General features: G+C 43.2%; 2 protein-coding genes across 5 annotated transcripts in view; one reads left to right on the top strand and one right to left on the bottom strand.

Moving 5' to 3' along the window:
- pnp4b (purine nucleoside phosphorylase 4b) overlaps positions 1-4,571 on the top strand; it is a 5,095-nt gene extending 524 nt beyond the window's left edge. Inside the window, exons 2-7 of one of the 4 annotated variants that reach the window (XM_029276419.2) lie at positions 971-1,143; positions 1,216-1,319; positions 1,955-2,130; positions 2,531-2,721; positions 2,904-2,997; positions 4,332-4,571. In XM_029276419.2, the coding sequence (XP_029132252.2) occupies positions 971-1,143; positions 1,216-1,319; positions 1,955-2,130; positions 2,531-2,721; positions 2,904-2,989 (730 nt within the window). In that variant the 3' untranslated portion in view covers positions 2,990-2,997; positions 4,332-4,571. Of the gene's footprint in view, positions 1-970; positions 1,144-1,215; positions 1,320-1,954; positions 2,131-2,530; positions 2,722-2,903; positions 3,022-4,331 lie in introns of all 4 variants that reach the window. The other 3 variants (XM_020628603.3, XM_029276418.2, XM_020628602.3) reach the window with 3 other exon arrangements.
- Positions 4,572-5,336: 765 nt separating this feature from the next.
- decr1 (2,4-dienoyl CoA reductase 1, mitochondrial) overlaps positions 5,337-12,500 on the bottom strand; it is an 11,395-nt gene continuing 4,231 nt past the window's right edge. The window contains exons 4-9 of the mRNA XM_020626148.2: positions 12,065-12,212; positions 9,194-9,293; positions 7,032-7,104; positions 6,233-6,379; positions 5,719-5,781; positions 5,337-5,616 (exon numbers count right to left, since the gene is read on the bottom strand). Coding sequence (XP_020481804.2) covers positions 5,557-5,616; positions 5,719-5,781; positions 6,233-6,379; positions 7,032-7,104; positions 9,194-9,293; positions 12,065-12,212 — 591 coding nt within the window. The 3' untranslated portion in view covers positions 5,337-5,556. The remainder of the gene's footprint in view (positions 5,617-5,718; positions 5,782-6,232; positions 6,380-7,031; positions 7,105-9,193; positions 9,294-12,064; positions 12,213-12,500) is intronic.

Here is a 12,500-nt window from a genome sequence, read left to right as displayed (position 1 = left end):
GATCTCTGATCTATATTATATCATCTATACAGACAGCAGTTATAAATTGTCCTCCTACTTCGAACATATGACTGATTGTTTCGGTGACAAAATTGTATTTGTTGCAATTGTACCTGTCTAAATCAGCTCTGACCTTTGACCTCTGAACCTTAAACTAGCAGAGTCATGTTTTATTCTAAACCTCAAACTGTGAGAATGATGTCATAATGATGTCATACTGATGTCAGAGGAAACTGTCCACAGTGAGAGGTAGGGTTCTCGTCTCTGAAACACTAAGATCCAACATGATGAGTTCATAGAGAACATTTAACACAGAAGTTAATAAACCTGCAGTTCCTCCAGTGTCCACTAGAGTCTGTCTCCTGCAGTGAGTCAGTCCCCATAGAGCCCCGTGTTAAAATGTCTAACTTTACAGCTGCAGTTCCTCCAGTGTCCACTAGAGTCTGTCTCCTGCAGTGAGTCAGTCCCCATAGGGCCCCGTGTTAAAATGTCTAACTTTACAGCTGCAGTTCCTCCAGTGTCCACTAGAGTCTGTCTCCTGCAGTGAGTCAGTCCCCATAGGGCCCCGTGTTAAAATGTCTAACTTTACAGCTGCAGTTCCTCCAGTGTCCACTAGAGTCTGTCTCCTGCAGTGAGTCAGTCCCCATAGAGCTCTATGTTAAAATAAACATGTTTACATCCTGGTACAGAAACAGTTTGGGTCTCTACAGCTCATTTTATTGTGAATATTTTAGTAACTCGTCTTCATTCAGTGTTATTCATAATTAGTAGCTTTAATGTGAATGTTAAACTTATAACTTTCCACTCATTATGACTCCCTCAGTACAGTGGTTTTTAATTCCTTCATGAGAAATCGTGACCCAAATGTAGGATATTTTCCATCAGATTTATTTAATGTGGGATGGAATGGTTTGGACTTCAGGCGGTACAAACGATAACAACACCTGAGCTTCCTCCTTTGCAATCACAGCAGCTGCTCCTTCGAGGACTACAAGCTGACCACCCAGTGGCTGCTGAACCACACAAGTCACCGGCCCAAGGTGGCAGTGATCTGCGGTTCAGGACTCGGCCTGCTGGCAGACGGGGCTGCCAACAAGCAGACCTTTAGGTACCAGGACATCCCCAACTTCCCTGTCAGCACAGGTGAGTCAGCCCCTCCCACTGCTGACTGCAGGTGTTGATTCTTTCCGCTCATCTTTCTGAAACCTCTCTCAGTGGCAGGTCATGAAGGATGCCTGGTGTTTGGAACCATCGAGGGCACATCTTGTGTTTTCATGCAGGGTCACTTTCACCTGTACGAGGGTTACTCCCTCTGCCAGGTGAGTCCCTCTGACATCTCCCATTATACCCAGCATACATTGGGAGCACAGTGTATCAAATGATCAATTAACCAATCAAATGATCAATTAACCAATCAAATGATCAATTAACCAATCTGTATTTGTATAGCACAAAGTCCTAGCATATTATATCTGCAGACACATTACAAGCAAAGCAGGTCTAATCTGGATCAAAACCAGACTCATGATGAACAGACAGAAACCTGGATCAGAACCAGACTCATGATGAACAGACAGAAACCTGGATCAGAACCAGACTCATGATGAACAGACAGAAACCTGGATCAGAACCAGACAGAAACCTGGATCAGAACCAGACTCATGATGAACAGACAGAAACCTGGATCAGAACCAGACTCATGTTGAAGAGACAGAAAAGAGAGAGAGATAAAGAGAGAGAAACCTGTGTGTACCTGTGTGTGCATGTGTGTACCTGTGTGTGCATGTGTGTGTGCCTGTGTGTGGATGTGTGTACCCTGTGTGTGCATGTGTGTGTACCCTGTGTGTGCATGTGTGTGTGCCTGTGTGTGGATGTGTGTACCCTGTGTGTGCATGTGTGTCTGTGTGTGTACCTGTTTGAAACCTCTGCATACCTGTGTGTGTACCTGTCTCAGGTGACGCTTCCTGTCAGGATCTTTAAGCTGATGGGGGTGGAGTCTCTGCTGGTGACTAACGCCTCAGGTGGAATCTGTCCAGACTTCAAAGTCGGTGACATCATGATCATCAAAGACCACATCAACCTGCCAGGGTTCGCTGGACAACACCCACTGTGTGGACCCAACGACGAGCGGTGAGACATAAGAGTCAGACAGACAGACAGACAGACAGACAAACAGACACACAGACAGACAGACAGAGAGACTGAGAGATATTCAGACAGTCAGACAGACAGACAGACAGACAGACAGACAGACAGACAGACAGACAGACAGACTGAGAGACATTCAGACAGACAGACAGACAGACAGACAGACAAACAGAGAGACTGAGAGACAGACAGACAGACAGACAGACAGACAGACAGACAGAGACAGACAGACAGACAGACAGACAGACAGACAGACAGACAGACAGACAGACAGACAGACATAACATGTCCAATTAAAGTAACAATGGGAATCAATCCGTCTCTCCTGCTGTCTGTCTGTCTCTCTGTCTGTCTGTGTGCCTGTCTGTCTGTCTGTCTGTAGCTTCGGGATCAGGTTCCCCTGTATGTCTGATGCGTACAGTAAGGATCTTCGGCGGTTGGTGTTGGAGGCGGGGTTAGAGCTGGGCTGCAATGACTTCATCAGAGAAGGCGTTTACTGTATGGTGAGCGGGCCAAACTTCGAGACCATCGCTGAGGCCAGAATGCTGCGGATCCTTGGATGTGACTCTGTGGGTAAGGCAGACAGGAGAGCACACAGACAGGCAGACACTGACTGGATATTAAGGGTGACCTTCACAGGAAGCTTAAGAATCATTTACAAGTCGTAGTCTAAAAGGCTTTCAGTGTTTTTAAACCTTGAAGTAAATCTAAAAAATCCCAACACATTCATTCTTCTTCTTCTTTTCCTTTGTCAGGTATGAGCACAGTTCCTGAAGTGACCGTGGCAAAACACTGCGGCCTCAGAGTCCTCGGCCTGTCCCTCATCACTAACAAGGTCTGACTGCCAGGGTAATCTAGTAGTAGTAATAAAAGGTAGTCTGACTGTGATCTGACTTATTTAACTGTAGTCTGACTGTGATCTAACTGTAGTCTAACTGTGATCTGACTTATTTAACTATAGTCTGACTGTGATCTGAATGTAGTCTGACTGTGATCCGACTGTAGTCTAACTGTGATCTGACTTATTTAACTATAGTCTGACTGTGATCTGAATGTAGTCTGACTGTGATCTAACTGTAGTCTAACTGTGATCTGACTTATTTAAATATAGTCTGACTGTGATCTGAATGTAGTCTGACTGTGATCCGACTGTAGTCTGATTTTTATTTAACTGTAGTCTGACCTGATCCGACTGTAGTCTGACTTTGATTTAACTGTAGTCTGACTGTGATCTGACTGTAGTCTGACCGTGATCTGACTGTGATCTGACTGTAGTCTGACTGTAATCTGACTGTAGTCTGACTTTGATTTGACTGTAGTCTGACTGTGATATGCCTGTAGTCTGACCCGATTCGACTGTATTATGACTTTGATTTAACTGTAGACTGACTGTGATCTGACTGTAGTCTGACTTTGATTTAACTGTAGTCTGACTGTGATCTGACTGTAGTCTGACCGTGATCTGACTGTAGTCTGACTTTGATTTAACTGTAGACTGACTGTGATCTGACTGTAGTCTGACTTTGATTTAACTGTAGTCTGACTGTGATCTGACTGTATTCTGACTGTGATTTAACTATAATCTGACTGTAGTCTGACCGTGATCTGACTGTAGTCTGACTTTGATTTAACTGTAGACTGACTGTGATCTGACTGTAGTCTGACTTTGATTTAACTGTAGTCTGACTGTGACCTAACTGTTGTCTGACTGTGATCTGACTGTAGTCTGACTGTGATTTAACTATAATCTGACTGTAGTCTGACCGTGATCTGACTGTAGTCTGACTGTGATTGAACTGTAGTCTGACTTTGATTTAACTGTAGTCTGACTGTGATTGAACTGTAGTCTGCCTTTGATTTAACTGTATTCTGACTGTGATTGAACTGTAGTCTGACTGTGATCTGACTGTGATCTGGCTGTAGTATGACTGTGATCTGACTGTGATCTGGCTGTAGTCTGACTGATCTGACTGTAGTCTGATTAATTTAACTCTAGTCTGACTGTGATCTTACTGTAGTCTGGCTAATTTCACGGTAGTCTGGCTGTGATCTGACTGTAGTCTGACTGTGATATGACTATAGTCTGACTGTGATCTGACTGTAGTCTGACTTTGATGAACTGTAGTCTGTGATTGTGATTTAACTGTAGTCGACTGTAATAGTGTACCTGTATCTTGCTGCAGGTGTCTTTGGACTACAGTCGGGAGGAGAAGGTGAACCATGAGGAGGTTCTTCAGATCAGCAAGATGAGAGCTGAAGTTCTGCAGAAACTTGTTGCAACAATGATTAGCCGCTGTCAGCAGCAGAGCATCAACACACACTGACAATGATAGGTCTATTTTCAATACGAACCTTTAAATTAGCTACATTTTAAGGACACATCTGATTGGACTTACACAATAAAGTGGCGGGAAAATCTGAAATATTTGTTGAGTTTTTGTTCATTTATAAAAACAACAATTAGCATGGGGCAATTTAATAATAATATAATGAAGACACAATGTAAAACAGGGTTTTAGTAGAGGTTCTAACAAAGAAGTGTAAAGACAAGTGAGAGACAGCTGCATGGCTGTAGGAGCTTCAGTGTCTGAAGATCTAAAAATAAAACTAACTGTTCTGACTGTTGCTGTTTCCGACTGTAACTGTTCTGACTGTGAATATATAATATAATGAATAAATAATATACCAGGTTTGATATCAAGCTGCAGGTCATTCTGGTTTGCTAGTTGTGAAATGTTAAAATGTTTTAATATGAACAAGAAGAGATGTACCTGTGTGTACATGGGTAATATTTGACATTTTGGCTCTTACGAGTTAACTAGTAGATATTTTGCACCTCACTAGTTAACATGTAGGATTTTTGTTGTCTACTAGTTTACTAGTAAATGTTTCAGCGTTCTACTAGTAAACTAGTGCAGCCAAATACCTCACTAGTACAAGAAACTGAGCTTTGATATCAAGGATATCTAATATATGTTCAATCGGCTTTCCATATAACTGAAACCTCTTAACTACACCTGTGTTCACTAGATCATAACAACACCTGTGTTCACTGGATCATAACAACACCTGTGTTCACTGGATCATAACTACACCTGTGTTCACTGGATCATAACTACACCTGTGTTCACTGGATCAAAAGAACTCCTGTGCTCACTGAAACCTTGTATCGTCAAACAACACAAACATTCAGTGTTTGGGTTAAACTTTTATTATCAAAATGACAAAAAAGTGTTTGAGTTCACACTGAGCATGTGCAGTAGGTCACATGACAGTGCCACAACTACATTCTAATAGGCTAATAGTATTGAGATATGTTGCTCTAAGTCAAAAATCAATCAATATGACATCAGCAGGCGCGCGCACTGCACACTGCGATCTGATGGTTCTTCGGTCATCAGAAGATTTTTAGGATCCTTTAGTGCTTCTGATCATCGCCTCCATCACGTCCCACTGATCAGGAGTCACCTGAGAGAGAGATAGAGAGAGAAACACATCTTTATCACTCCTCATCAATGAGCCTCAGGCATTTCACACTCATTCTTCATCATTCATTTCAGTGACACTCACCTTCTTCAGCTCATTAAACTCTCCAGCCATCGACACATATTCCCCTCCATCAAACCGAATAACCTGATGAGACAAACATACAGTTAACCTTTAAGGAACCCTGTCCTCAGATCTCTAAATCTGTCCTCAGATCTCTAAATCTATCATCATATCTCTAAATCTGTCCTAAGAAATCTAAATCTATCATCAGAAATCTAAATCCCTCCTCACTGTCATCAGATCTCTAAATCTGTCCTAAGAAATCTAAATCTATCATCAGAAATCTAAATCCCTCCTCACTGTCATCAGATCTCTAAATATATCATCAGATCTCTAAATCTGTCCTCAGATCTCTAAATGTGTCATCAGATCTCTAAATCTGTCCTTAGATCTCTAAATGTGTCATCAGATCTCTAAATCTGTCCTCAGATCTCTAAATGTGTCATCAGATCTCTTAAACTGGCCTCAGATCAGTCTAAATCTCAGATCAGTCTAGATCCAGTCTAAATCTGGTCTTAGATCCTTCTGAACTCACAGCTCCTGACATCCATGTAGCGTAGTCACTGCTTATGTACGCTGCCAGGTTTGCAATCTCTTCTGGTGTTCCGAGTCGTCCAGTTGGGATTCGAGTGATCATCGACTTTTCAAAGGCTCCTGTTGGATCCAAACGGCTGAACGCCCCCTGAAACAAACAAACAAACAAACAAACATCAGGTAAACAAAGAAGACATCTGAAAATAACCAAACCGCATTCTCAGGCCTGTAATCCAGAGGAGCCAATCACTGAGCTGGTCCAAAGAAAACAGCTGTCCAACAACCTCTCCTTGCTGTTCTTAAAAGGCAGAGAGGGTCGAAGACAAACTGAAGGCTTTCTGCACATGTGCAGCAGTAGAGGACTCCGACTTCATGAAAAGAACACAAAACTACAACATGTGTTCACTTCAACCAGTCTGTGTTCACTTAAACCAATCTGTGTTCCAGTCTGTGTACTTATGGATGTACTTAACCATGACCCCAAAACAAAGGTCCATACTGAACCCTGACCCTAAACAGGGCGACGTAACGAACCCTGACCCAAAAACTGAGAGACATACTGAACCCTGACCCCAAAAAACAGGGACATTTTGAACCCTGACCCCCCAATGCTGATGGACGCACTGAACCGTGACCCCAAAAAACAGGGGCGTCTAGAACCATGACCCCAAAACAGAGGGACATACTGAACCCCAATATTAAGGGACCTACTGAGCTGTGACCCCAAACAGAGGTACTGAACATTGAGCTCTCTGAACTGTTTTAGCTCTCATCATTAGCTGTCATCAGGTGGGTGGTACCTTAGTTCTTATTGGTCCAGGCTGGATTATGTTGAACCTGTGTCCATAGCGCCCCCACTCAGCAGCCAGAGACCTGTCGAACACACACACACATGCAGAACAGCAACAAAAGCAGTGTCACCATGGAAACCACATTCTGTTCCATCACACCTTCCTGCTTTGTAACCATAGTTACTAAACCACAGATCTAGCCTCTGTTAGTATGACTGAAAATGTAATAAAATGTGATAGTATGAGAGTCAGATAGTATGAGAGTCAGTATGAGAGTCAGATAGTATGAGTGTCAGATAGTATGAGAGTCAGTATGAGTCAGATAGTACGAGAGTCAGATAGTATGAGTGTCAGATAGTATGAGAGTCAGATAGTATGAGAATCAGTATGAGAGTCAGACAGTATGAGAGTCAGATAGTATTGGAGTCCGATAGTATGAGAGTCAGATAGTATGAGAGTCAGTATGAGAGTCAGACAGTATGAGAGTCAGACAGTATGAGAGTCAGATAGTATTGGAGTCCGATAGTATGAGAGTCAGTGTGAGAGTCAGATAGTATGAGAGTCAGATAGTATGAGAGTCAGTATGAGAGTCAGATAGTATGAGAGTCAGTAAAGGAGTCAGATAGTATGAGAGTCAGCATGAGAGTCAGATAGCATGAGAGTTAGCATGAGAGTCAGATAGTATGAGAGTCAGATAGTATGAGAGTCAGATCGTATGAGTGTCAGATCGTATGAGAGTCAGATAGCATGAGAGTCAGATAGCATGAGAGTCAGATAGTATTGGAGTCAGATAGTATGAGAGTCAGTATGAGAGTCAGATAGTATGTGAGTTAGTATGAGAGTCAGATAGTATGAGAGTCAGATCGTATGAGTGTCAGATCGTATGAGAGTCAGATAGCATCAGAGTCAGATAGTATTGGAGTCAGATAGTATGAGAGTCAGTATGAGAGTCAGATAGCATGAGAGTTAGTATGAGAGTCAGATAGTATGAGAGTCAGATAGTATGAGAGTCAGATTGTATGAGAGTCAGATAGCATGAGAGTCAGATAGTATTGGAGTCAGATAGCATGAGAGTCAGTAAGAGAGTCAGATAGTATGAGAGTCAGATAGTATGCGAGTCAGTAAGAGTATCAGATAGTATGAGAGTCAGATAGTAAGAGAGTCAGTATGAGAGTCAGATAGTATGAGAGTCAGACAGTATGAGAGTCAGATAGTATTGGAGTCCGATAGTATTGGAGTCATAGTATGAGAGTCAGTGTGAGAGTCAGATAGTATGAGAGTCAGATAGTATGAGAGTCAGTATGAGAGTCAGATAGTATTGGAGTCCGATAGTATGAGAGTCAGTATGAGAGACAGACAGTATGAGAGTCAGATAGTACTGGAGTCCGACAGTATGAGAGTCATAGTATGAGAGTCAGTATGAGAGTCAGATAGTATGAGAGTCAGTATGACAGTCAGATAGTATGTGAGTCAGATAGTATTGGAGTCAGATAGTATGAGAGTCATAGTATGAGAGTCAGTATGAGAGTCAGATAGCATGAGAGTCAGATAGGATGAGAGTCAGATAGTATGAGAGTCAGATAGTATGAGAGTCAGTAAGAGAGTCAGATAGTTTGAGAGTCAGATAGTATGAGAGTCAGATAGTATTGGAGTCAGATAGTATGAGAGTCAGTATGAGAGTCAGTATGAGAGTCAGATAGTATGTGAGTCAGATAGTATGAGAGTCAGTATGAGAGTCAGATAGTAAGAGAGTCAGTATGAGAGTCAGTATGAGAGTCAGACAGTAAGAGAGTCAGTATGAGAGTCAGATAGTATGAGAGTCAGTATGAGAGTCAGACAGTAAGAGAGTCAGTATGAGAGTCAGATAGTAAGAGAGTCAGTATGAGAGTCAGATAGTATGAGAGTCAGTATGAGAGTCAGACAGTATGAGAGTCAGTATGAGAGTCAGATAGTATGAGAGTCAGTATGAGAGTCAGACAGTAAGAGAGTCAGTATGAGAGTCAGATAGTAAGAGAGTCAGTATGAGAGTCAGATAGTATGACAGTCAGTAAGAGACGCAATCGTGCTTAAGCGCTGGACGGGACAACTGGTCATAGTGTGAGTGCAGTCTCAGATAGTGCGTCATTGTTTAGATCTGATTCAGTTGTTTAAAGGTCAAAGGTCACACTGACTTGTAGAGTGCCTCCACTCCAGCTTTTGCAGATGCACTTGGGACGACAAAGCCAGAGCCAGACTCAGCATAGATGGTGGTGATGGCCAGAAAAGATGCACCTGAACCACAACAACAAACAACGACCATGTCAACATCAAACCAACAACAAACATAAACAGAAACAAGGTGAACATCAAAACAACAAACATAGTCTCAAGCGGCCGGCCTGGGTTCACATCCCACCTGTGGCTTCTTTCCCGCATGTCATTCCCCTCTCTCTCTCCCTGATTTCCGATTCTATCCACTGTCCTATCTCTCCATTAAAAGGCACAAAAAGCCCAAAAATAAATCTTTAAAAAAAACAAAAAACAACAAACATCAACAAAAATTAAAACCACAAGCGGTGATGAAGGGCCCTCGCACCCTTGTGCATGTCGGGGTGTGTTGTCGTTGTACTGGCATGTTGAAATAGGCAACACAGTGAAGAGCACGTAAAAGTTTTGACGTAGAGCAGTTCAGGCTGGCACTGTCATAATAGCTATGACATTTGGAGGAAATTGAGCATTGTATATAGGATGTAGTACTTACTCTTTGCAGTAGGGGCGCTATTGTTGAAGTTGACTAATGTTATGTCAATGTGTTCAGAGGCCAACCCTGATCATACATGTGAAATTTGGAGCAAATCTGACATTGTATATGGGAAATAGTACTTATACTTTGCAGTAGGGGGCACTATAGTTAAACTTTATTATTGTTTTGGGATGGTGTTCAGAAGCGACCCTTATTATACCTGTGAAAATTGGAGCAGATCAGACAAAGTATATGAGATGTAGTACAGTGTCTTTCCAGTATGGGGCGCTATGACAGTGGCCCAATTGTATTAGGTTAGATGTGAGCAGGCCAGTACTGAGATGATTCAAGTGAAAATGTAATAAAATGTGAGATTTTATATGGGAGGTAGTACTTAGTCCTTGCACTAGGGGGTGCTATGGTTAAAGTTGACTTTTGTTATGTCAATCTGTTCAGAGGCCAACCCTGATCATACCTGGGAAATTTGAAGCAGATCAGACAAAGTATATAAGAGTTACAGCCACTTCCTGTTTGATGGCGATGTGATTTGTGGACTTCCTGTTGAGTTTTGGGCGTGGGTACAAGAGCCTTTTTTGTAGATTTTGTCATGTTGGAAATGCAGTAAAATTCAGAATTGTAGGTTCAACGTGCTGCAGGGGCTGAATGTTTGAAATATTGTAGGGGGCGCTACTGAGCCATTAAGCCACGCCCACTCACTTAAACAGTATAAGATGTTTGACTTCACCACCAGGATCATATGTATGAAGTTTCGGGACAGTACGACTATGTTAAGCCCGTGAAAAAAGTACTTCCTGTTTGATGGCGAGCGACGCGTCCGTATGGCAACAGCGTTGGACGAAGGCGTTTGAGCTTGAAAGTGTTGTATGGCCGAGGTGTTAGCATGGCCGAGGTGTTAGCATGGCCGAGGTGTTAGCATGGCCCACACACATCCTGAGGGGGAACTGAGCTACCGTGTAGCAATGGCTAATGCTAATTGAGAAGCAGTAACTTCCTGTTGTCAACAGATGGCGCTGTGACTAATAAAAAAATGTCAATCATGGATGTGTTCAGGGCGGGTCCCGTATCATGGACGTGTTCAGGGCGGGTCCAGTATCATGGACGTGTTCAGGACGGGTTCAGTATCATGGACGTGTTCAGGGCGGGTCCAGTATCATGGACGTGTTCAGGACGGGTTCAGTATCATGGACGTGTTCATGGCGGGTCCCGTATCATGGACGTGTTCAGGATGGGTCCCGTATCATGGACGTGTTCAGGACGGGTCCCGTATCATGGACGTGTTCAGGACGGGTCCCGTATCATGGACGTGTTCAGGACGGGTCCCGTATCATGGACGTGTTCAGGGCGGGTCCCGTATCATGGACGTGTTCAGGACGGGTCCAGTATCATGGACGTGTTCAGGACGGGTCCAGTATCATGGACGTGTTCAGGGCGGGTCCAGTATCATGGATGAGACATGTTAATATGATTGAACACTAGATGGCAGAGATATAAACATTTACTTTTTTGGCAACTTGCCAAAATGCTCAAAATAATGTAAACGCACGCCACGGCCACGCCCTTTGACGAAATAACGTGCGGAGCACAACGAGATATGTTGAGTCTGTCTAGAACGCACTGACACTGAGTTTGAGTCGATCGGATCAGCGCCCTCGGACAAGTGCGTTCAAATAGGAAGGCTGAAATCAGCGATTTTGAGCCATTTTGGGCCGTTATCGTGAAACTTTAATTTGTGGACTTCCTGTCGGGTTTTTTGAAACGCAGCAAGAAGATTCTTAGTCCGTCCCGACAAGCTTAAAATGCGTATCAATTTTCGTGAGCGTACGTGAAAAAACCCTTTGTGGGGAGGCCATTTTGAAATTTTCAAGGGGGCGCCACTGAGCCATTTTGCAAATTTTCTTTTCGAAACCACCAAAATATCAAATTTTTCACGAGACCTGATGAGCGTGGAAAGTTTGGTGAGTTTTTGGGCACGTTCAGGCCCTCAAAAGTGGCCACAAAGAGGAGGAACAATAAAAAGAAAAAGAAGAATAATAATAATCACTCGGGTTTCAAGAGGGGCCTTGCACGGTTCGTGCCCGGGCCCTAACAAGGTGAACATCAAAACAACAACAAACAATAAACAACGACAAGGTCAACATCAAAACAACAACAAACATAAACAAAAACAAGGTGAACATCAAAACAACAACAAACATAAACAAAAACAAGGTGAACATCAAAACAACAACAAACAATAAACAACAACAAGGTGAACATTCAAACAACAGGAACTACAGCTGTTTCTGGACGGCTCTCTGACCTTTCTGCTTCTTGATCAGTCTCTTGCCGAGCTCCAGAGTGATGTAGGCGGTCCCGTTCAGGACGATGTCTGTGATGCTCTTCCAGCCGTTTGGCGACAAACGTTCAGACGGACATACAAAGTTTCCTGCTGCGTTGTTGATGATCACCTGCACCAATCAGTGAACAGTAGGGTTTACCATGTAGTGAGAATAGTTTACCTGAGACCTCTACCTGCAGCTTCATACCTGAGACCTCTACTTGAGACCTCTACCTGAATCTTCACACCTGAGACCTCTACCAGCAGCTTCATACCTGAAACCTCTACCTGCAGCTTCATACCTGAGACCTCTACCTGCAGCTTCATACCTGAGACCTCTACCTGCAGCTTCACACCCGAGACCTCTACCTGCAGCTTCATACCTGAGACCTCTACCTGCAGCTTCACACCTGAGACC

This window comes from Labrus bergylta, chromosome 8, assembly GCF_963930695.1.
Source record: "Labrus bergylta chromosome 8, fLabBer1.1, whole genome shotgun sequence".
In the NCBI taxonomy this organism is placed as follows: Eukaryota; Metazoa; Chordata; class Actinopteri; order Labriformes; family Labridae; genus Labrus; species Labrus bergylta.
Note: the sequence above shows the minus strand (reverse complement) of the source record. Positions and strands in the feature narration are given on the sequence as shown.